The 25,795-nt window shown below is 37.8% G+C and overlaps 1 protein-coding gene across 3 annotated transcripts in view; it reads left to right on the top strand.

Annotated features, from left to right (window-relative positions):
* Nucleotides 1-24,673, top strand: part of Ric1 (RIC1 homolog, RAB6A GEF complex partner 1) — a 95,189-nt gene extending 70,516 nt beyond the window's left edge. For 2 of the 3 annotated variants that reach the window (XM_027406429.2, XM_027406430.2), the window contains 14 exons: nt 2,919-2,957; nt 3,220-3,330; nt 4,595-4,684; nt 5,407-5,567; nt 6,466-6,604; nt 11,301-11,417; nt 11,876-12,604; nt 14,854-15,012; nt 15,105-15,241; nt 17,214-17,500; nt 18,217-18,408; nt 20,177-20,354; nt 20,504-20,692; nt 21,871-22,159. In XM_027406429.2, coding sequence (XP_027262230.1) covers nt 2,919-2,957; nt 3,220-3,330; nt 4,595-4,684; nt 5,407-5,567; nt 6,466-6,604; nt 11,301-11,417; nt 11,876-12,604; nt 14,854-15,012; nt 15,105-15,241; nt 17,214-17,500; nt 18,217-18,408; nt 20,177-20,354; nt 20,504-20,692; nt 21,871-22,159 — 2,817 coding nt within the window. Of the gene's footprint in view, nt 1-2,918; nt 2,958-3,219; nt 3,331-4,594; nt 4,685-5,406; nt 5,568-6,465; nt 6,605-11,300; nt 11,418-11,875; nt 12,605-14,853; nt 15,013-15,104; nt 15,242-17,213; nt 17,501-18,216; nt 18,409-20,176; nt 20,355-20,503; nt 20,693-21,870 lie in introns of all 3 variants that reach the window. The other variant, XM_027406428.1, reaches the window with a different exon arrangement.
* Nucleotides 24,674-25,795: the final 1,122 nt, after the last annotated feature.

Here is a 25,795-nt window from a genome sequence, read left to right as displayed (position 1 = left end):
TAAATTGTAGTAGAATTTCAATTTCAAATTTCATAGAATTTTTAGAGCTGGAAGAACCTTAGAGGTCATATAGCCAACCTGGATTTGTACACGAGGAAACTGAAGCTCAGTAGGTTAACCCAACTCATCCAGCATCACACAAAGGTGTACTGGCCAACCTAGCCTTAAGACTGTCTACATTAAAGAAAAAATTCAGTGTACTTCAAAAATCTAGGCACTGAGTGTTGACTCATTGAAGTACTGTTGACTCTGTACTGAAACTTACAATTTCCCCTTGTGGCTTTTTTTTTTTTTTTTTTTTTTTTAAAGAGTTGCCCTGCTCTTTGCTTGCTTACTTAACACTGGAGTCTAGCAGTTGAATTCAGAGTAACAGTGATCTTTCTAATTAGTGTTTATATAGTACTAAAGCTTTGCTGTCTAAGCTTCTTAGCCAGTCATGTGGGCTCCTTGGAGAAACTAGGGGCATGGTTTCATTCCCCTTCCCACTTATCCTTTCTTGTAGGTTAAGACCACATTCTCCATTAAAGTTGATTTGTTTGTGTGATTTCTATTTATGTGTTTACTGTATAAGTTCATCCAATAAGCTCTAGCTAATTCTGTGCTATCTACTCATCATCTGTAATACTGAACTATTTTCTTGTTTGTTCAAACCTTCAAACTTAACTTCCAGATTAGAAGCTTTTGTTAGTTATATGTATCTAGCCAAGCCAAATGCATATACACTTGTTAGAAGCAAAGTTAGTAACTGGCAATGTAGACGGTGCCTTTTTCAATGTATTTTTTTTTTATTTAGTTTTCTTAGTTACAAATTTACAAAGTACTGGAATACAATATGAAATTAAAAAACAAAAGCCTTTTAGTTTGTGGCTGTGTTCCATCTAATGTTCAGTGTTTTATAAAATGTAAGCATTGATTTCTAAAAGGTCTTTATTATTTAGTGTTCTAAGGATGTTGATTTTATACTTAACCTGGCTCTAACTATTTTGAAAGATTATCTGTCAACAAAATGTGGGATGTAAATATCAGGCATTCCATTGGGGAAGTCAGTAGTGCATTTTAAAGTCTACTTTGCTTTTAAATGATTTGCTCACATCCCCCTATGGTTATCAGGTATGGAAGATGTGCTATTTCACAAAGACCTAATTAATCTTTTGGTCACACTGGTAAGATAAAACAACTCCAGGCTAGAGAGAGTTTAGGAGAAACAAAGAAGGAAAGCAGTTAGTTTCCATGTAAGAGAGACTAGAAAACCCTTTGGTAAGAACGGTGAGAGTCTGCTCTGTACCATAACACCATCTCCCAGTGATGTGGCATGACCCCTCTGTCCTGACTTTATGACTCAAGATTATTATTTATTAGCTGCCTCTTTCGTTCCACTATTTCTATACATAGCATTAAGTATATAGGACAAAGTTCAGATGACACATAGATCAAAAATGGTGACACTAGGAGAAACTGTGTACTTTGCTCTAGTCATAAAATATTCAGACAAAATTAAAAAGCCCATTAATTTTAACTTGTATTTGGGTTTTGAAGATACATCATTTATTATTTGTAGTATGTCATAGACTTTTGAAGGCTAAAAGAATTGTTTTTTGTTTTGTTTTGTTTTTTCTTGTAGGGGTATACATTAGATAAGCTTTTACTGAGCCTTTATGTTGGAATCACTTTTGCAGTCATGTGCTACCTCACACATCAAATTTCACAGGAATTAGTGAAACATCAAAGATTGGGAAGTGTAGGGTTCTTTGATTTGTATTTATTTTACTCAGTGTCATGATAATGTGCTACTTACTCTGGTCCACCTGTTACATCCTTTTTTGAGTAATTGAAAGCTATTAATTTAATTGTATTTTTAAGTTGACTACTCTAACCCTTTATGAGCTAGCTAACTAGAGAGATAAAAGTGCTTTGGGTATATTGCTATTACTTGATTCTCTTTTATTTTTACACAATTTTATTATACTTTACATAGCTTTCTGATTTGGATTTGTTTTTGGATATGTATACAGTTTTCTTGAGTCAAATTAAAACAAATTTGAATAAATTAAAGCTTTTCTTATTTCAGGATAGAAGACTCTTCTGTCATTCTGTTTTTCTGTTAATTCACACTCCACTTCCTTCAACTGCTCATGAAAGCTAATTAGTAAACTAGGAGACATAAGAGTCTGTGAAGCTAAAACTTACTCCACATTAATAACCCACAGAATTTTCTCAAAGTTTGAAAGTATCATAGGACTGATAAAGTGACACCGTGAACAAAGGTGTACGCTAGATATCATGGGAGGCTGTGTTTACCTTTGATGCTTCAGAACGAGACTTACATCTCCATTATATAAGGGTTCTTGTTGATAAACAAAGTTGAACAGCCTAATGGAAAAATAGTAGTTTAAACATATCCATACAGGTTTGTAGGTACATCTTAAGAAGTAGGATAAAAAAATAATCCAGTTGCTATTCTCAAGCAACAGAATTTTTGCTTATTCTTATAATGATTGATTTTATATGCATTGCTTTTTTATCACAACAGAGTAATGAAGATTTTCAGTACAAACAGCAACTCTTGCTGAAACTGTCATTGCTTTGGGGTGGTCTATATCAGCAGACAGAAACTGTTGTCTGCAGTTTGTGGCTACCATTACACATGCTTCTTTGTTAGTTTGTATTACTATTTGAAACAAGCAATGCTGTGGTGGAGGGAGGAAATGTGGTGTCTAAAAGTTTGAAATAATTAAGATGGAGCATGTGAAATATTGACTCATAAACAAGTGCTCAATTCCAAGGGCTCTGCTACTAAAGCCACTACTTGGCACCTTAAACATTATGCAGGAAGCTGAATCTCGTGCTGTGCTAAGTTAGTGCTGTAAATTGAAATATATTTCATACGTCTCACCAAACTAATATGTTATTTTCTATAGATTTCCAGCACCTATCTAGAAAGCAATTGGCCTATACGGGTGAGTTGTTATTTTATTGGTGTTGTGGTAGTCATTCTGGGAGTTGAGCCCTTATAGATTTATAAGAGTGAAATTTTAATGCTTGGTGTATTTTATCAGATCTAACTATCAATATTTGAGTTTCTCATATAGCATTTTACATTTAAATCACTTAACAAACATTTATTAGTAGTCTCTTCACCTTATATTTTATTAAGTACTTTGTATCTAGTAAAGTGTATATATTTGTAGGAAAGATGTTTTAATTTTTCTTTTTAAACAGTTTTCAGCTATTGATGAACTTGGACAGAATATCGCTGTGGCTGGCAAGTTTGGGTTTGCACATTACTCTTTGCTCACCAAAAAATGGAAACTTTTTGGAAACATTACTCAGGTTAGTCTTTTTTTTTTTTTTTTTAAACTAAAAATACATTTCAAGATACAAAGCATAAAAAAAGAAACTGATAGTGAGGCTGGAGCTATAGTTCAACTGTAAAGCACTTCCTATATTCACTGGTTCTGGGAGGAGCAGAGAAGTGGGGAGAGAGACTTGACATTTGATAATTTCCAATAAGTCAGTTTTGATAAAATACTTGATTTCATAAAAGATCCTGAATTGAGATAGTTGGCTTTTCCTTTTTTGTTAAGATCATTGACAAGTGCTGGGAGATGACTCTACCATTTGTGGTTTCTGTTCAAGTAAGGGGGACCTCAGTTCAAATCCCAGAGGCCATTTAGATATTGGGCAGAAATGGCAAATCACCTGTAATGCCATCACTGGGAGGTAAAGATGTGGGAATCCCTGGAACAAGCAGCCTGGAGAAACCAGCCATACCAGCCAGCTCTGGCTTTGATTGAGAGATGCTAACTCAAAGAATAAGGTAGAAGAATCATCAAAGAGTATTCCAGACATCAAACCCTGCTCCATATGCACACACACACACACACACACACACACACACACACACACACCTTAATACGTGTACGTACATAACACTTGACAGCACATGCACACACACACACACACACTCATACACACCTCAATACGTGTACATACATAACACTTCACAGCACATAGATGTGAAAAGAAGAAAAAAGATAAGTAACAATAATAGTAATTTAGAATAGGGTTTAATATAATCTTTAAGATTGAGGTATCAGATGTGGTGAGACATTTTAAATGTCTACAAAGTTAGAGATCATTCTGTGTATAGCAGAGTGGGGAATGAACTAGATATGATGAGAGTCAAATGGGAAGAAAGAAAGAAAATTAAAGTAGGTGTCTTTTGTGTATCAGATACTTTAAAGTGCTTTTATTTTGTGTTATTATCAACCCAGTTAGGACACTAATACTACCATTTGCTAAAAGATTGGGATCCAGGCACTCAAAGAATAAAGCCAGAATTTAAATCAAGTTGTTTTAGATGTAAGATTAATGATGCTATCTGGTATTGAGGTATTTTGAATTACATAGGTGTTTCTTTATAGGAATATTTTTTTAAAGATAGGATATTGTGCATTATTAATAAAGGCTCTGGAGAAATAGGCAAGAGAGAATGAATCAGAAATAATCTGAGCTTTCTAAGAGTATTTTGTTACTTTATTGAAATTTTGGGTAACATAATTAAGGTAAATATATCTTAATATTTTCTTTTAAGGAGCAAAATATGATTGTGACTGGTGGATTAGCCTGGTGGAATGACTTTATGGTTCTTGCATGTTATAACTTAAGTGACCGTCAAGAAGAGGTAACTTTTTTCCCCCTAAGAAATAATAGATTTTTAATTTTGGAGCTAAGCAGGTTTTAATTTTAGGTAGACAATAGTCCATTAAAAACTGAACAGTTTATTCCAGTGATTTAGCATGATTCAATAGTGGAATTACTGTTTTAGGTTATTTATGTTCTTTTTAAGGTGACAATTTGAATTTGTAAGATAGCCTTTTATATCATAGCACCTAAAAAGCTGAGACAGGAGGACTATGAGTTCAGGTCCATTCTGAGCTAAATATTAAACCTGTCTCAAAAAGGAAGTAATCTTAAAAAGGATAACCTTTTAGCTAGTAGATAATCTATAAAGATTGATGTAAAACATTAAAAGCAAAAAATAGATTAAGAACAACTGTTCTTAAGGGTAGCTTTATTAATTTATTGATTTATATGGTGATTTTGAGGAAATGGTAGTCCCATTGGTAAGTTTGAATACACAAGATCTGAAACATGGTCTCATAATGTTACCTTTACTCTTGATGATATTATCCCTAGTTATTTATACAGGACTAGATAGCCGAAATAAAAATATTATTCACTTTTTGTTAAATCATTAATAATTCTTTTAACTCCTACTACTTTAAAGTGAATTGGAGGTAGGGGGTGGTCTATAGATAAAAATATGACTGATACCAAACATTCTTGATAACCATCTTTTATTTTTATATATTTCTTTTTTTTTCTTTCTTTTTTTCCCTTTAGCTCAGAATCTACCTACGAACATCAAATCTGGACAATGCATTTGCTCATGTCACCAAGGCACCAGCGGAAACATTACTGCTGAGTGTCTTCAGGGACATGGTGGTTGTGTTCAGAGCAGATTGTTCAATATGCCTTTACAGTATTGAAAGGAAATCCGATGGGTAAGTCTTAACATGGGTGAGTCACTTTTGCTCCTGTTTATGTTTCTTCTATTATTCTCTAAAAACCTTTCTCCATCCTCGTAGTTTGCTCATTATAAAGAGTTTTGGTGATGTTTATGTAGTAGCTGTGAAGAAACAAGGAAGAACCTGTGCTGACTGCTTGAACTTGTCTTCCTGTGTTATTGGTGGTGGCAAGGGGGTGTGTAAAATTTTAGCTGAGATAAATCCTAGATACTTTTTCACAATTTACAAGTAAGTGGCTAATAACTCTCCTGCTTCCCGAACACTTAAAGAAAGTGGAGGAAGCACCCTTGGGAAGCTCACTGAGTCCCTGCTGCAGTGATGTTGTAGTCCACAGCACAGAAGCTGAAATCCTGCTGAATTACATTGATGGTGTCTAGTCAGCATGCAGCATCTTGGATTTTCTTTTGTCCTTAGAAGTATGTTTGTTTAATAAGGACATGGTTTATATATTTGCTGAAGTACTGTGATATGTTAGTAATACAGACATAAAAAATGAAGACATTCCTATTTCAATAGTTAAACTTTTGTCATTTCGCAACCAAACAATTGTCCCTGCCCAACACCACCCGACTCCCAAGGTATTTCTGTTCGTATAGCTTCTTCCACACTACTGGTTTCAGGGGCGTATTTTGTATTGTGGTTTTGTTTTTACTGCTTTCCAGCATTTTTCTGCCTTTCTTGTCTTATTCCTGCATATGTTCCTTGGGTTCCTCAACATTAATAATCCTGTCAGAAGGGTATTTAGGGAGAAGAGGACAAAACGGAGAAGATATTTGGATCTGCTATAAACATAAAATGTGCTGTAATATAGAGGCTGAAAGGAGAAAAAAGTAAGTGAACATTGTTGAGCTATGAACTTTTTTTGTCTTTACAGTTCGAATACTACGGCTAGCGTTCAAGTTCTTCAGGAGGTCTCCATGTCACGATACATTCCTCATCCTTTCCTGGTAGTGTCTGTCACACTGACGTCAGTGAGTACAGAGAATGGAATCACCTTGAAAATGCCACAGCAGGTACCTGTACATTTTCAGAACTCTTAGGAGTTTATTTTTCAGTCTTTAGGCCAATATTAGGGCCTGTTAATTTGTTCAGTAAATTCATGCTAAGTGTCTACATTGTACCTTGCATGAATATGCTGAGTTTTAGTGGCAAGCCAAGCAGACCAGTTTCTGGTCAACTTTAAACAAGTAATTACACATGTAAAAGCTACTCTGAAACATGGAAACAGCCTGTATAGTCAATCAGAGGAGTTTTGCATTTGAACGGAAGCCAAGAGCAGAGGCAGGAGTGTTCTAAGCAAAGAAGAGGAAATTCAGGCAGTCATGCAAAGGTTTACAGACAAACAGTGTGATGTGTCAGACAGATAAAGAGTATTAGTGACTAAAGCCTAGGCTGTGAGAGAAGGTCAGTCTTAGGGAGAATATTGGTATTTCAAATCTTAGTGTTTTTATTCTCTACCGAGGAAAAGGAACGTGGAACTTTATGAAGTAGTCCACTACTTCATAAAGAAGTAGTATTAGGAGGACACTACTGATTGTATTGAATAGTGTCAGTGGCCTGAGCATAGGGAAGGGAAGGGGAGATGGAAAGAAGAAAATGAATTTAGGATGTAGAGGACTCATGGCAGTTAGGAGGGAAGAGAAACTAGAATCCCATAGTTGGTGGGTGAAGTAACCAGGTAGACAGTGATGCTCCCAACACCTGGGTTGTAGTCATTTCCCTATCCCAGCAGTTTCCAAACTTTGTCAACTGGGAAATTCTTAATATGTAGATTTGTTACCTCTTATCTGCTCAGTTCATCTTTTTCTTCTCATCTAGGTACTTACATTAAACTTCAGCATTCTCATAAAATTATGGAGAGTTTAACTGCTTTATTAGAGGGCCTCTTTCCACTGCAGCTGAAATTGTTATCAGTTATTTATAAGAACTCTTATTGGGAACAACCTACTCATTTCTCTATTATGTGGAATAATAAATAATAAGAGCAAATATCCACATGAGACCCTCTAAAATATGTAAGGCATTGTCTCTCTCATACTTTTGTTTAAAACATTTCATCTGCTTAGTCCCACGTCCCTGTCACCAACTGTGTCATACTTGTTCTGTATGTGTTAACTATTCCAGTCTCCCTCTTAAACAACACAGCTCTCATTCGATCTGTAAGGTCTGTGGTAGTAACCAGCTAGTCCAGTTTCACAGTTCCCACTACAAGATTTTAAGGAAATGTGAGAATTAAAGAGTCACCATTTCATGTCTTAAGAAACTGATTCAGCAGTGATTGTTATTGAAACCTTACCTCACACCCAAGCCTTAGTCATCAGACTATAACTAAAAGTAGGGAAGAAACAAATGTTGTCTGCTTCCTAAGGTGGTATAATAGGAAGTTCATATCATGACTTTTTACCAAAAACATTGAACCTAAATTGAATAAGTGTCCAGAATCATCTTCCATTCTCAGAAATTGTAGAGATAAAGAATTAGTCTAGTTACACCACAAGGGAGAGGACTATCAGTCCATAGGTTAGCTATAAAGTGAACCCTTCAATGCAGTGTCCGTAACTGCTGTTATGAAGAAAGTGTGATGACTGCTGTCTGACTGCTGATTGCTTTTCTATTGGTGCGATAAGACACCATGACCAATGCAATTTACAAGGGTTTAACTGAAATTAGAGTTCTAGTGTATTTGAGTCAATGATGGAGGAGTGAAGGCTGAAGGCTGCTGGACAACAACCAAGAGCTCTCATCTTGATCTACAAACAGGAGAGAGAGAAAGAGAGACCGTAAAGCCTGTCCCCAGTGACACAACTCATCTAATAAGGCCACACCTCTGAATCCTTCCCAAACAGAGTTACCGATGGGATTCAGCATTCAAATAGAGGAGACTGTGGGGGCCATCCTCACACAAACTACCATATTGCTATGCTACAGAAACAAGCCTTTAAGCTTATTTGTACCCTCATTGAAATCAGCTATTAAAAAGTCTATTGTAGTAATTAAGGATAAATATGATTTGAGAGAGAGAAACCAAAAAAATTATTGTTTTATTAACATTGTAGTTTTAAGGTAAATGCCTATAAATTTTAGGATTGGATATTAGGTTTCAGAGAATAGATGGCATAGTGTTTTGCTTTAAAATAACTTGACAAGATTTAGAGAGGGAAAGTCTTTCTATAAGGCAGACATAGTGGTGATCAGTAGTGTCATTAGTAAGGGGTACAACCATTTAAGAGGGCGTCCTAGAGAGATGCTTAACTTAGTGAAGAGCAAATTAAAAAGTTGGAATATAATAAGATTTAGCCTGAGGCCACAGCACTACAAGGCAAGTCTTGCTTTAATTATTATCATCCTTTAGAAACAAATGAGGCTGATTAACAGCCAGGGCCTCTCAGGAGAGTATGTGAGCTCCCTGATAAACTCCAGATCCTTGCAGGATTGTTTGCCAGGGAGCTTGTAGGGCAAGAACGGGTTTTGACTCTTCCAAACTCAGAATTTTGAGCATACAGTAGCTCTTGTTTTTCTGAAAACTCGTGAAGTTGTCCCAGAGTATTATTATAATCACAACAATGTCAATAAAAATATTAAGATTTTAATAATAATAGCTACTTTTTGAAGAAAAGACATGTATATTCTTCTGAAGAAATATGTATAACATAGTGGTGAAATCTATTATCTTAAAATTAAGTGAAGATCTAGATATACGATCTAGTGGTAGAGGATTTACCTGGCATGCATAAGGCCCATTATGAAAAATTAGTCATATTATGGTAAATTCTAGTAAGTCCTTTCAAGGTTTTTGGAAATGTTTGTGGACTTCGTCCACATGTGAATGCTCAGATAGCCAGTGTCTTAATTCATGTGTGCCTATTTGTTTTCCTTTTCCCTGCCACTCAGCTATATTTATCTATTATCTGAGTGTCTGACTCTTATGGTTCCCAGAAGCTTTTAAATTCTGTTTTCAGTCTCATTCCTACATGTGATTAGAAGATCCTCATTTTTTATGAAAGGCATTCCAAGTTGAATGTTGTCCTCCCTCCCCCCCCCCCCCCCCGCACATTCTGGACAATTTTGGGCTGCGTCTGCAGTGTGCCAGTTCATATACAAGCAAGAACATTAAGTATTATAAAGCTAAATTGCATAGGGTAGCTGATTTTTACTTCCTCTGAATGAGCCCTAAATAATACCGAAAGCGTAAACTGATCAATTAAGCAGGTATCAAAGTCTGAGACACAGTACAACAGCAGAGTAGCACCTCTCTTCCTGAGTTTTCTTTAGCTTGAGCAGCCTTAGGCTTCCCTATTTTTGTTCTGGGAAAGTTCAGGTGACATCCCAGGCCCTTTCCTTGTATCTACTATGAAAATTCATCTGTCAGCTTTCCAGCCTTAGCATAATGCTTATGTTAACATGTTCATCTCTACTCAGTTGGCACATACATTTCTATTGAAAATCTTAAGTTTCTTTCCAGTTTAATGTGGGTGAGTGGGGAAAACATATTCCTAACTGTTCCTCCTTGCTGATGTTCTCAACTTTTCAAAGATTTACTATTTGTAATTATGTGTGTGTGTCTACCTGTATTTACATGTGAGTGAAGGTACTGGAGGAATTCAGAAGAGGGAATTGACTCTCTGGAACTGGAGTTATAGGCCATTGTGAGCAGCCAACATGGGTACTGGGAATAGAATTCAGGTCCCTGTAAGCAGGAAATACTCTTACAGCACCAACCTCAATTCTTCCAATACCTCACTTAGATTTTGTACCTTGAAGCCATCTTTGGTTCAGACATGCTTTTTCTGTTTTTGGTTTTTTGTTTGTTTGTTTTGGTTTTGTTTTGTTTTGTTTTGTTGTTTTTTTGTTTTCATGCCTAAGTCAGCAGTAAATTCTGTTCACTTTTTAAGGCAAAATAATCTTCCCCTTTATATATGAAAATACTTGATTTATCTGCTATTTGATTTAAAGCAGTGTTTCTCAAACTCTCTGTGTGCTTATCTAAGCAGGGTGGTGGAGTTTAACAGTAGTGATTGTAGGCTTTTTACTCTAGCATTTGATTGAAATGTCCATAGTAAAGTGGCAGACTAGTTCCTCATTCCTAAAGTCAATATAGTCATTCAACCTGACTGACTAGGTTGTTTTTGGTTTTTGGGTTTTTTTAAATTTTTTTAAGGATTCTTTTGTTTGAGAGTCCCAGGTGGTAGTTTATGTCCTGCTGCCCTGTTGCCTGACTTCCCACGCTTTCCTTGAAGATCTGTTGCCATCCATCTAGGAGATTATTCTCACTTTTTCCAATGGAACTGTCCTTTCCTAGCTCCATGTTTTCCTTTACATTTCATGCTTAACTTAGAATACCAGCCTTTTCTATACTACCTGTGACGTCCTGACCTTCCAGGTCTCTATAGACCCTTTTAAACCTTCTCTAGTGATGCCAGCTAGATCACTGAAATGACTTTTGAATTTTTTATGGACTTCTGGAGTTCTCTTAGTTTTTCCAGAATAACTCTGTTCTGAACTCATTGGTCACTAACTGCACAATGTTATGCTTTGTTCCATCATAACCAGGAAACTTGTATCCACAGAGCCTAGCAAAGTGGCTGTACATAGAGCAACCCCAGGAACTATTGTTGCTTGTTTAACCTGTACAATTTACTAGGTGGAAAAGGAATGCCAAGAACATGTCTATTTATTAGTATTTATGAGTTTCTCTTTCTGACATTTCAGGCTCGTGATGCAGAGAGCATAATGCTCAACCTTGCTGGACAGCTCATCATGATGCAGAGGGACAGGTCAGGCCCTCAAATCCGGGAAAAAGACAGTAACCCTAACCAAAGGAAACTCGTGAGTAAAAGTTTAAGGCATTTCAAACCCTGAGAAGTTAGGAGGTTAGGCTTTATGAATAGAGAAATTTAAGGGGAGAGCAGTGTGTTGTTATTAGAAGCTAAGAAAATAAATAAAATTCATCTTAAACTTAGCTAAGAAGAGATAATACTGAAGGGCAAGTCCTAAAATAAAAAGTGTCTCATTTTCCAGATGTCACTGCTTAGGCACATATTTGTAGATCTCATTTATCTATTGGAAAATAAAGATAGAGATTGGTATCCATAGGGTTATATTTTTTAGATATCAGTGCATATCCTTTGAAAGATTACTGCTGTTATCTCTAAATTCTAAGTAAATGTCCTTACTTTAAAAAAAACAAAAATTCTGAAAGGCTACAAAGCTAGTACCTATGAACTTGAACCTACATGTTTAATAGGAAAACCAAAATCCAACAATTCTTGTGTCTCTTCCTTCAGCTGCCGTTTTGTCCTCCGGTTGTACTAGCCCAGTCAGTGGAAAATGTCTGGACTACCTGTCGAGCAAATAAGCAAAAGCGTCACCTTCTGGAGGCCCTCTGGCTGAGCTGTGGTGGTGCGGGGATGAAGGTGTGGCTCCCCCTCTTTCCTAGGGACCACCGCAAGCCCCACTCTTTCTTGTCCCAGCGCATCATGCTGCCTTTCCATATCAACATCTACCCCCTGGCCGTGCTGTTTGAAGATGCATTGGTCCTTGGTGCTGTCAATGACACTTTACTCTATGATTCTTTGTATACACGCAACAGTGCTCGGGAGCAGCTGGAGGTGCTCTTCCCTTTCTGTGTTGTGGAGAGAACCTCTCAGATCTACCTCCACCATATCCTCCGTCAGCTTCTGGTCAGGAACCTTGGAGAGCAAGCCCTGCTCCTGGCTCAGTCCTGCTCTGCATTACCTTACTTCCCTCATGTGCTGGAGCTCATGCTCCATGAAGTGCTGGAAGAAGAAGCTACCTCACGGGAGCCCATTCCCGATCCCCTGCTTCCCACCGTGGCCAAGTTTATCACCGAGTTCCCCCTTTTCCTTCAGACAGTTGTGCATTGTGCCAGGAAGACTGAATATGCTCTGTGGAATTACCTTTTTGCAGCTGTTGGAAACCCCAAGGACTTATTTGAGGAATGTTTGATGGCTCAGGATTTGGACACAGCTGCCTCTTATCTTATTATCTTACAGGTAACAGTTCTCCTTATAAAGGAATAAGAATTACTGATCTTGATTTTAGAAAGGAAGGTTTGTCCTGTGATAATACTGTTTATGGAATTGGTCATATTTCTCTATTATGTATAGCTTTCATTTTGAAGAGCTGAAGCTTGCCAAGTGACTACAGATTTCCTTGAATGTTATAAAAGTGACATTACAAAAGTATTTTTGGCTGTTTATGCCTAAATAGGCCTAAAACAGATTAATGATTTCAGAATATAATTTTAAATAAGACTGAAGGTGTAAAGGGGGTGTGTGTGTGTGCATAAGCGTGCGCATTTGCATACATTCAGGTATACACATGCTTTGGTGTGCATGTGGAAGTCAGAGGACTCTCTAGTGTTGACCCTTGCCTTCAGCCTTGCTTTGAGGCAGTGTCTGTCCAGCTTTCCACTACTGCATAAGCCAGGAGAACTGGGTTTTGTACTTCTGTGGATTCTCTGTCTCCACCTCCCATGTTAGTAGGGGCCCCACGAGACAACAGAGGAATGCGCTTCTGTGTCAGGCTTTTTTACATGGATTTTGAATTCATGTCATCAGGCTTGCAGAGTAAGAAAGTGCCAACTGAGCCATCTCCTCAGCTGAAATTTTCTTACTATATGTAATATATATGATGTACATGTTCCATTAAAAATACTACATTAGACTAATAAAATGTAAGAAACATTAACAGTGAAAAAATGGTACTGTGGAAATGATTGTGTTCATTACCCACAGTAATAGATTTTTTTTCCTTACAGTATGAAGTTGTTGACAGGATTCTGAATAACTTTAATGCAGCATCCACTCTCAGCCTTTCTGTAGACAGCTGGGAAGGCCCAGGGCTGCCACAATAATAATCTGTGTAACACATTTTTATAAAATAATTAGACCCCGGAAAATAAATAACTTTAATGCGACATCTAACCTTAGCCTTTCTGGGTACAGCTGGAAGGCTCAGGGCTGCCACAATAATAACATACATAACACATTTTTCTACAATAATGAGACCCCAGAAAATTTGTTTCATTATATATTTGATAAAAGGGCTAGAAAGTTTGTTACTACTGTGTGATATGAATTTCAAAGGCTATACTAAAGTTCTTTCATTTATACAAAAAGCTAATCATAAACCCAGTTAGAATCTCAGACTGAAGCAAATTTCTTAACATATTTGCTTCATGACAACTAACTGAAACCAGAGGAGACAATCAGGCAGAGACTTGTGGCCTGAAGCTTCATTTGACTAGTTAGTCCTAATTGTTAGTATTTAGGCATTTGTATTGACCTGTTTTTGGAGTGCCCTCAGCTGCTGCCTCAGGGAGCACCACCTGTGATATTCACTGTGTTCCCTTTTAAAAGGGCCCTGCCCACCTCCCATCTCTCTTTCTCTCCTCTCTGTCTCCGCCCCCTTTCCGTCTCTCCAACTGCTCTTGTCCCCTAGGCAGGTCTCCCCCATGCTTCCCTTTTTACTATCCCTTTTTTTTTTTCCCCTTAATAAAAAACCTCTCCACTTGAACGCTGTCCCATGGTGTCTTTCTGTCTGGCTGGAGCTGCTTTTTAAAATTACAACATCATCATAAAGAAGAAAGTTAGTGTGCCTGTGTTTTCCTTCTGCTGACCCTTGTTCTCCCCAGCTGTGGAGTTGGTACCTTCCTCCTGCCAACTGCCTATGTTGCTGGGGTTGGTGGGAAAGAGGCTCTAACTAGCTCAGCCTGTTGGGCAGCTTTCCATGAAAGCAGGAAGGTGCTAGGTTGTGAAGGAAGTGCTGGAAACACCCAGTGTCTTCCAGTGCTGCCTGATTCTGCTCAAAGCAAAAAAATTTGTCAGGTCTTCAGAAAACACTACAGGAGACAGACCAAGTGTTTTAGAGTCAGGCAATACTAGATATATCTTGCTGTTCTATTGACAGTAAACATTTTAGATAACTTTGTCTCCTTATCCTGTAAGATGGGAATGATGTAACTTTTTACAGTCAGAGAGAAAGAAAGCCGTGATGAATGTAAGGTGTGTATTGTCATCTGACGTAACAACAGAATGAACCATAATGTGAACTATACTAGCAGAGTGACTGCTTCTCTTTTCCCGTTATGGCACTTTTAAATGCTCCTTTTAATCTTACTATTAAATTGCCCCCAGCCAGCTAATTTCTTGGGCTGAGGAAATGTCAAGAAAGAATTACTGTGTCTTCCCAAATTGTATCATATAAATGGATTGTTGTCTTCCTTGGTCGTTTTTTATAGAATATGGAAGTCCCTGCAGTAAGTAGGCAGCATGCCACCCTTCTGTTCAACACAGCTCTGGAGCAAGGCAAATGGGACCTGTGTCGACACATGATTCGTTTTCTTAAAGCCATTGGTTCTGGAGAATCTGAGACCCCTCCATCCACACCTACGACTCAGGTTAGTTACAGAATCATACAGCTTCTCTAGGGCATACACCCACAGGGCATCTTTGGCTAAAACTACTTACTGCATGCTGTGTGTAACCACAGGAACCCAGTTCAAGTGGTGGATTTGAGTTCTTCAGGAATCGGAGCATCAGTTTATCCCAGTCAGCTGAAAATGTTCCTCCTGGTAAATTCAGCTTACAGAAAACACTAAGTATGCCATCTGGTCCTTCTGGAAAAAGGTAAAAGAATAAAGAGCAGTTACTGTTTTCAGAGCATCTGTCACATTGCATTTCAAGGCATTTGTATAATTAAGTCTTAAAAGAATATTTAATTCAGTTGCAATTTTTTTTCATTTGCAAAAGTCCGAGAGAAGACTTCCCTTTTTCTTTCTCTTTCCTGTTAAGTTCACTCCTGTTCTGTGTAAGTTTTATGCCTTTGTACTAAAGTAGATCTAGATGTACTTGTTCTAAATGTAATTAACATAAATTAGTTCTGATGACAGAGTAGCAGAACAAAAGGTTAGGTATTGGGAGAGCTGAAGGACTGGTACATTCTGAGAACCAAAGACTACATACATCCTTTCATGATGGAGAAAGGTCTCTGGCAGTGTGGCTGTGGACTCACAGCAATAGTGACAGATGGTTGGGATTTCCTCTGACTTGTGAAGTCCTTGCATTGCTTCTTGGCTCTTCTTTATATTCTTTATATTTTTACTACAATTCTGGACACATATCAAAAGTTAACATGTTTTGTTATGGTATTTTACTTTTTATCCTGTCACTGATCATTAACACTCCTCCCCCAATACAAACACACTGTAAAACATAGCCATGGAGGAATAGCTACAATTGCCAGCCACACTCAATTTAAATTTGGTTAATACACTGTTCTAAGCATTTGCATGTTTAGGTCTTAATCCTTAAAAAACTGTGGGGTTGTTACTTACTGTGCAGATGAAAAATAGATGCTCAGAAAAATACTTATGAATGATTATGTTCACACGACTAAGGGAAAACGGACTGAATTTTAAATCTGAGAAGTCCTGCTTCTGATGCTAGGCTCTCTACTGCTTGTGTCCTCTAGCAGGAATTCTAATTGGTATGAGAGTCAACTATCAGGGGGGTGAAAGCTGAAGGATCAGAGGAGCAAAGCAGCCAGCCACTGGAGAGTTCTCACCTCTACCAATGCTCAGACCAAAGGGGCAATCCTGTCCTCAGACTGCATTGCTGCCTCAGACTGACTGCCTAAACTGATCCATCTCTGTGAATCATCAGACAGTATCTCTCTCTTTTCTCCTCCCGCCTTATATTCCTCTCTCCCACCAGCCATATCACTCCTGTGTCCACCTCCCTAATGCTAGGATTAAAGGCATATGATCCCAAGTGCTGTTGTGTAGCCCAGGGTGGCCTTGAACTCACAAAGATCCCTCCATCCATCTGCCTCCCAAGTGCTGGGGTTAAAGGTGTGTGCCACCACTACCTGGCTTCTATGGCTAATTAGTGTGGCTAGTTCTGTGCTCTGATCCTCAGGCAAGCTTTATTTGTTAGATCATAAACAAAATATCTCCACAATGCCCTGCTTATCACTTTGAGCCCACTACTCAATTACCAAACTGGCTACACAGGTACTCATATCTATGAGAGATGATAAACTATATTTGCTAGTCATTAATTTTTATAAGTTTTGTTTTCATGTGTCTATATAACTCAAGTAGAGAGGTTTTCTTTTATGTTTTTCCCTTTTTCATTAGTATTTCCAAATGCATTGTTTGTTTGCTATTCTTTTCCCCCCTTCAACTACACACCACCTCTTCCTGGTCTGGCTTCTTTGTCTCCTATTTATTTTTATTCCATATATTCAATTCCACAAACTGGTCATATGAGATAACTTTGTGTCTGTCATAGTGGTGTATACCTTTAGTTCCAGCACTTGCCGGGCAGAGGCAGGACTGTATAGTGAATTCCAGGACTCCATAGAAAGACCCTGTCTCAAAATTAAAAAAAAAACAAAACAAAAAAACAGTGGTAACTGTGCCTTGTGTTTAACAGATTATGGTATGAGATGGAGAAACCCTGAAGCTTTTTCTTCCTGTCCAGGCACAATTAGATATTGGATCTCTTGCTTCCTTTCCAACTTAATCAATGCTACCTGAAAGTGTATGGAGTTAGTTCTTCAGTAAGTTGTTCTTTAGCTGCTTCTGTCTCTTAACAGATGGAGCAAAGACAGTGACTGTGCTGAGAATATGTACATTGACATGATGCTGTGGAGACATGCTCGGCGCCTCTTAGAAGATGTGCGGTTAAAGGACCTTGGCTGCTTTGCAGCCCAGCTAGGCTTTGAACTAATCAGCTGGCTTTGCAAAGAGCGTACCCGAGCTGCCCGTGTAGACAACTTTGTAGTAGCCCTGAAGAGACTTCACAAGGATTTCCTGTGGCCACTTCCCATTATCCCGGCCTCTTCTATCAGTTCCCCTTTCAAAAATGGGAAGTGCCGAACAGGTAATATGGACTTCTGGCAGTTTTGCAACAATTTTATTTTAGATATTTAGACATGTTACCATTGATAGACATTCAAGGAACTCTTTTCATTCCGAATTTAAGCCAACTTTTTTATACATTCGTTAGAATATCTACTATTTGACCAAACGTATGTATCAAGTAGAAGCTTATCTCTTAAGTCTTTTGGGCTTGAAGTTTAACTCACAAATCTAACCATTATTAAATTATGAACATGTTGAAAACTAAATGTATAAGCTCCTATATTTACCTTATTGCAGCAAAGAGTCTAGAATGAGTTAGTCATGAACCTCAAATAAGCTCAGCTATGTTAACTGACAGAACTCATCCCAGGTGATAAATTGTCTTTGACACTTGTGCCATTTTCTGAACATGGAGAGGAAAAAGTGAAACCATGTTTGAGTAAAAGAAAAAAGTTTGTAAAATCAGATATTTTTTCGATTACTTAAACAAAACCTTTTTATCATGGTGTTTGGAAAGTTTGGGTTATTTTAAAAACCAAGGCAAATCATTTGGATCAAGAGAGTAAAGTGTGGCCTAGTACAGTAAGAGACATAAGATGGCTCAGAGGTAATCTCTTCCATAATTTCACATCCCTACTTTTGAAGAAATGATATTGTATATGATGGTGATTGGCTTTGAACTGATAATATTGGGAATGACACTACACCTCTTTGGCTTCTGGACTTACCTTGCAGTGGGAGAGCAGCTGTTAAAGTCTCAGTCGGCTGACCCTTTCCTAACCTCTGAGATGGATGCTGGCATCTCTAACATCCAACGGAGTCAGAGCTGGCTTAGCAACATTGGTCCCACCCATCGTGACACAGACACAGTCTCATCCCCTGGCCCACAAATGCAAGATGCTTTCCTGTCGCCATTATCTAATAAAGGTATATATCTAATAAAGGAACAAGTTGTAGCCCTTCTTGAGTTTTGCTTGCGAAAAGATCATGTGCCATAGCATTTTCAAGATACAGCATCATGCTTCTTTCAATATCCTGAAGAATTAGCCATTAAACATCTGTCTACAGAGGTCGATAAGGACAAATTGGCTTTAACAATGTTTTACCATATTTATTTTAGATATATGAAATACAGGTCGGCACTAAGTAAATCTTTATAATCAAGTTTTTAAATTTATATTTATTGTGGTGTGTGTGGGAGAATACACATGTGGAAGTCAGAGGACAACTTTGTGTAATTCTCTACATCTTTTTGTGGGTTTCTGATAACAAACACTGGTTGTCTGTCAGGCTTATATCATCTGGTAGCAAGTGCCTTTACTCTCTGAGCCACCTTGCTGAGCCTCTGCTACTAATTTTGATAAGGAAATAACTATATTTGAATTCCAGGTAAATGTCATCATATAAGGAATTCTGTTGTTTAGAATAAGTAGACTTTTGTCATAAGAATGTACATCAATCACTAGTTTTTATTTCATGAGTAAAGTTTGTGAAAAATTTTTGTTATATATAATTTTTATTTTATCTCTTAGCTTTCAAAGCCTGAAATATTTATTATGTGACCATTTTACAAAACATTATGCCAATTTCTGCTGTACAGTACTGGTTAAACTACAAGCAGAAGAGGTTTTGAAGTAATTTGTGTTTCTATGGGGTTATAAAATATAAGAGCTTCAATAATAATTGTGCTTTGTGTGTTTGTGTGTGGAGGAGGGGATAGCCAATACTTGGGACTGAACCTAGGACCGCCTACATGCTGAGCAAGCATGTATCACTGAACTATTCCTTAAGCCCTCCTCTCTATTCTTTTGGCTTTGTTTTTTATTATATTTTAAATCTTGAGAACTGGGTCTCATTAAGTTTTCCATGCTGCCCTTAAGTTCCTCCTGTCTCAGCTACCCAAGTAGTTGAGACTACAGATCTGCTCTGCAAGCCAGATTAATTTTTCCTGTTTTCTTTTTTTGTTTTTTGTTTGTTTGTTTTTCGAGACAGGTTTTTTTTCTGTAGCTTTGGAGCTTGACTTGGAACTCAGTCTGTAAACCAAGCTGGCCTCGAACTCATAGAGATCCACCTGTCTCTCCTCCTAAGTGCTGGGATTAAAGGCATGCGCCACCACTGCCTGGCATTTCCTGTTTTCTTAATGGCCAGGTATTTGCCTAGTATTAGGCTACCAATTTGTCATCATTGTTAGTAAAACGTCTGTGATAGGTGAAGGCTTGTAACTGCTATTACTTTTAATTATAAAATTAGAGTGTTTTCCAACTTTAAGGCATATAATTTCTTTTTATTGCTCTGCTAGCTCTTAAAATATATCTTGTTCCCCTATGGAAGGCCACACCATCCAGGGGGAGCAGAAAGGATATGTGATAGGTAGAGTTTTAGTTGGGGGTTGGTAGGGGAGGACAGGAGGGAGAGGGAACTGGGATTGTCATGTAAAACAATCTTGTATCTAATTCAAATAAAAAATTTGCAAAAAAAATATATATATGTGTGTATATATATATACATATACATACATACATACATACATACATACATACATACATATATAATGGCTGTTTTAGCACTAGATTGAATGTTCTCATTTTGAAATCTTGAAGAAATCAGCATTTTGGAAATAACTGATATTTATAATGACAGAGAAATATTTATGAAATGAAAAGCTCATTTATAACTTCTGAAATTTCTTCATCAGGTGATGAATGCAGCATTGGTTCCGCCACAGACTTGACTGAAAGCAGCTCCATGGTGGATGGTGACTGGACAATGGTGGATGAAAATTTCTCCACCCTCAGTTTGACTCAGTCTGAGCTGGAGCACATCTCCATGGAGCTGGCGAGTAAAGGCCCTCATAAGTCTCAAGTCCAGCTTCGGTGAGTTTCTCAGAATGTTGAAAATACAAAAAGCCTAGCCAGACTTCTGTGTGCTGGTAGAAATCGGAGCTGCTTTTTAGTACATACTGCCTGTTGTGTATCAGCAGATCTTTTTCATACAAATCATTCTGTTGTTGCTTTGTATATAGTTATTTGCTGCACATTTTCATGGAAGCAGGATGTCTGGATTGGTGTGTTGTCATCAGCCTGATTCTCAGAGAATCCTCAGTAGTCAGTCAGATTCTGAGTATTGCCCAGTCTTCAGAGATGGATGGAGAAATGTTACAGAACATAAAAACAGGGCTGCATGCCGTAGACCGATGGGCCTCTACAGACTGGTAAGTGCTATTCCCATAAACTTTGCAATCCTTTGGTGAATAATGACCTTCCCACTAAGATTGTTATGATTGTAAGGTGTGGTAGCATATGCTGTAGATCCTAGCACTTGGGAGGCAGAAGCAGGCAGATCTCTGAGTTTGAGGTAAGCCTGATCTAAATAGCAAGTTTCAGGTCAGCCAGAGGGACATGATACCCTATCTCGTCCACACCCACCCCCCCAAATAAAATAGAATAAAAAAACCAACAACTTATAACTCATTCATTTTGGAGGTTTTTAAGTATGTGGAACTAAAAATGCTTCATGCTTATGTTTTAAAGTCATTTTCTTTAACCATTGTGTACTCAGCCACTTGAATGGTACTGTCTACTGCATAGTTTATAGTGCTGGCTTAAGATAGCATGTAAGTGATGTAGGAATGAGACTGGAACTTAGATTGGTAATTCTGTGGTTAAAATAGTATAAACTCTACATGAAAAGACAGTTTATGTAGTCTATAGATCTCAAAACTCTATGACAATTAGTAATATTACTAATTAGAAATAGTGGGTGGTAGTTTCAAGGGCATGTCATTGTAGGCAGTCATGGTATAGATTTGAAGCTGTTGACTCATTTACTTAGTTTTTCCTTACTTACCAAATGTATTTAAGTTACTTTCCAAATGATCCCTTTGAGTCTAAAATCTGTTGTTCCTTGTTTGTTATTGTAATACTGGTTTTGAAATAACAGTCCTTGCCCTTACTACTGAGAAATTTAAGACTCAGCCTTGAGCCATGTATCTCTGTTCTGAGAAGGATGCTCGAGAGTCTTCTCTCCATCACTTGTTTTACTGTACTGATGTCTGCTAGGACCAAGTTGTGCGTGTTTGTATGCACTCTACTTGTACATGTGCAGAAGACAGAGGTCAGCTTCAGGTGCCATTCCACAAGGGCTGTCCACCTTCTTTTTTGAGACAGGGTCTCTCACTGGGATCTAGGGCTCACTGATTTGGCTAGGCTGGCTGTTAAGCATGCCTCCAGAAACCCTATCTGTGCCTTCTCAGCACCACAACAGCTTTTTATGCGGGTGCTAGGGATTGAACTCAAGACCTCATGCCTGCACACAAGCTATCTCCCCAGCCCCTCTAGCAAGTCTTTTGAATTACAGCAGATGACAACTAATTTTTCCCCCTTTACTCAGCCCTGGATATAAGCCATTTTTAAACATCATTAAGCCACAACTGCAGAAGCTCAGTGAAATAACAGAAGAGCAGGTCCAGCCTGACACCTTCCAGCCAATAACAGTGGGTAAGACTCCTGAACAGACCAGCCCCAGAGCAGAGGAGAGCAGGGGCTCTTCTAGTCGTGCAAGCATCTCTCAGAGTGAGACCGGGAGTAACAGTGTGGTCAGCCGGAATGAAGAGGACACAACACAAGCAGATGAGGAGGAGCCATTCCAGGATGGGGCTTATGACTGTTCTGTGTCCTGACAACAGCAAGAAACATCACAACAGGCAGTATTAATCACAGCAGTGTGCAACTGAGTACATGGTGACCTGACCAAGTGATTTAACAGGTAACAGAACAAGGGTCAGAAACTCTTTGATAAAGTATTATTATATGTTAATGAACTCTTCCTCTAAATCTCTTTGACTCCATAAAAATGTGGTATCAAAGCATTTTCATAAGAAAACTTAAGCTCCACTAGAAAGTAATGAGCATAACATAGATGTATTTTGGTTTTATTCCCAACAGATCGGTAGTTGTTAATGTGTAGGGATTATTTTGCCCCAGGTGAGCTTTTTCACTACTTATAGCTTATATATTTTCAGGTTCAGTGTGTGTCTAGGCTGGTTTTGTTTTTGTGCGGTCGGTTGTTTTTTTTTAACTTTCTTTTAAATAAATGCTAAGGTGCTTGCTGTAGCTCATCAGGTACCTGAGCTACTTGTTTGCTTCCTTGTATAGAGTCAGCTGGACTCTAGTTGGTCCTCTGAATAGATGCTGCACTTGCACAATATGGGTCAGTGGACCGAGACCCTTTGGATTTAGTACTGTGTTCTCTAGCAGTCCTGAACCAATGGAAGTTAATGTGCGTGTTTGAGCAAGCTGAATTCTTACTATATCAGTGTGGACAGAGGGTGAGGGGGTTCTTGTCAATTATGCTGACACCACTAAATTTTTGTATCAAAGAACTGTATCTTTTTGTGAATACTCTTATGTAAATATATGCAAAGGCACTGTCCATATTTTTAAGGCATGTATTATACTCTGTGAGGTTTTATGCTGGATTCTGCATGACTCTACTCACTCTTGGAATAAAGACAAGACTTGCTCTTCTTTCCAAAATGAGAGGTCTTCATAGAGACAGGTTATTGGCTCAGCTGTAAAGTAGTAGTAGTAGTCCCACTGATCATGAAGTGGAAGAGGTTTTGTGCAAATTAATGTAGTTTCTTATTTATTGCTTTTGTAAATCGAATAAAAATGGGATTTTTATGTAAATAGACTGTGGGATCCTGTATTATCAGCTACTAAAAATTAGTTTGTAAATTCTTCATTGTAAAGTTTAAAAATATTTTATGTATTTCTAGATATGACTTAAATTTTAGTTTTCATACATTATGAAAGCAGAACTAACTACATATTCAGTTGCTTCAGACTAAACACATACTCACCATATGTAATTCTAATTATTCATAACAGTATTAATTTAGATAGCTTATTTGTACTGTGCAATTTGAACAAGGAATGCAATGTTATTTTTTATGAAATCTTGTTTATTTTTATAACACAATGTATTTGATGTGGACCAAATTCGTACCACTATGTAAAACAGCCTCTCTTATAGTGCAGATATAGCTTAGAAATAAAATTCAGCCCTCTATTCTCCTTTTTAAAGAGAGATTTAGTCCTTTAGGCAATATTGTTTAGAGGGAACCTCAAAATTATTTTGAAATTACTTCAGATTTCACCAACTATTTAAAATTATTAAATTTGGTAATTTACTGTTATTTACTTTCTACATTAGAAGTGCAATAATTTTACATAATAAAACTCCTGAATGGGTGAAATATGTGACTGTTGTTACCTGGTCCTTCTGGTGCTACTTTATTTAAGTCGTCTCAACCACCACCTTGTTCTGAATTTTAAAATACAGAATAAAGTTTCCTATGAAGTATATGCAGTGCAGGAAAAAAAAAAAAAAAAAAAAAAAAAAAAACTAAGCTGACATTTCTTCTGTCCCATTCCATTAGGCAGAAGAGCCAGCATTTCTTTTTTATCAAGTCACTTTCTAGTGTGACTATTTAGTTAATAAAAACAATTTACCGTCATAAGCAGCAGTGGTCTTTTCATGTCTTAAATGGCTGCTGCTGAGTTAATCTCACTTTTTTTGGTGGTGGTGGAGCAGTACTGAAGATGAGCCTAAGGCCTCTAACCAAGTACTCCGCTAGTAAGTCATATCCCAGCCCCCACCCCACCCCACCCTTTTTTTTTTTTTTGAGGCAGAGCCTTGCCCAGGCTATATGCCAATTTGTAACTTTGCAGCTGCTCCAGTTGCTGGGCTTTCCTGACTGTGCTACCATGCTGTCATCTCAGCACCGCTGCACAATCTTAAAGCAGGTTCTGCATTAGTCAATGTTACTCCTGTGGTTCAGGCTGGGAATGACTCTTCAATAAAACATAGTGTCTAGCTAGTAGAACTAGGAAACACCAAGACAAGAAATGTGGTGAGCTTAAGAAAATTATCCTTTAGTGGTTATATACTTTAAAAATTTTGTTTTGCTGTATTGTTTGGTTCAAACATCAACTGTGTAAGCCATATCTTTAATGAACTTAAATATTCAGCATAACTGTTTGAAAGTTAGCATATATGCTTATATTTCTTGCTGACACCAAAACAAATCATTTGGGGTAAAAACAACCTTTGCTTGTAATTAGAATTGCTGCTGCTTCTGTAATATGTATTCCCCCACCCCCTGGTAAAGGGTAATAAAACTATTATATGAGCTTTTGTTTACTTATCTCAGGTTATGTATTAAATGCCACAAAAAGTAATTTTCACTTTGCAGTCCCCATCACTTACATTCTCCTAAATGAAATTCCTAGAAGTTCAGACAAATGTATTTAAAATATATGTAGATACTGTAAGGACTTAGGCATTATGCTGGCCTGCCCATGTCATCTGGCAGAATGCACTCAGGCAGTGCCCTGGTTAGCCCAGGTGCAAAGGACCCCTTTAAAAGACAGACACACACACACACACACACACACACACACACACACACACACACACACACACACACACTTCTGCTCTTTCTCACTCCTCTCCTTCACACACACACACACACACACACACACACACACACACACACACACACACACACACTTCTGCTCTCTTTCTCACTCCTCTCCTTCTGCTCTTTCCGGCTGTTCCCCTGGGGCAGACAGGACTTTTCCTGTCTCCCCCTTCCCTCCCCTTTCTAATAAAACTTCTCACTTAAGCTCTGTCTGCCTGGCATGTTTGTCCCTCAGCCATGCTGGACATGGAATCTGCCATGGTCCCCCACACCCATCATAACAGAGTGGGAACATCCAAGGACCTGATGACAGAATATTGAACCCTTCATACCATGGGTGTGTGTGTTCAAATACAGTTAAGAAATGATAGAAAATGATGCATGCACACCATGTGATCACCAAACAGGAAAGTAGGTGTCATCTCTAGTAGGTAAATTGAAAATGATTGATTAGCACGGTTCCCATGTCTCTTAAATATGTTGTGTGGATTTCCTTATTAGACATTTCATAAACATGTAGTATGTGGATGTTTATTATTACCTTGACATTATGTTTTCAAAATTCTTTACGTATTATATGTATTTTACTTTTTTAAAGCTGAATAATGCTGTTGTGTGGCTGTTTACTGTCCATTTAAAGGTTAGTTTGCGTTTCTGACTTTAGATTATAACACTATAAACATTCACATAGTTCTCCCTTACTCTGCTTTGCCCTCAACTGAAGTCCAAAGAGAACTGTATAGACATAAACAGTTTCCAAGTATTAAATAGCTTTTATTACAGCATACTGTTATACCTATTTCCTGTTGTACCTAACTCTTTTTATCATCT

The sequence above is a fragment of the Cricetulus griseus genome, chromosome 3 (genome assembly GCF_003668045.3).
Source record: "Cricetulus griseus strain 17A/GY chromosome 3, alternate assembly CriGri-PICRH-1.0, whole genome shotgun sequence".
NCBI classification, from domain to species: Eukaryota; Metazoa; Chordata; class Mammalia; order Rodentia; family Cricetidae; genus Cricetulus; species Cricetulus griseus.
Note: the sequence above shows the minus strand (reverse complement) of the source record. Positions and strands in the feature narration are given on the sequence as shown.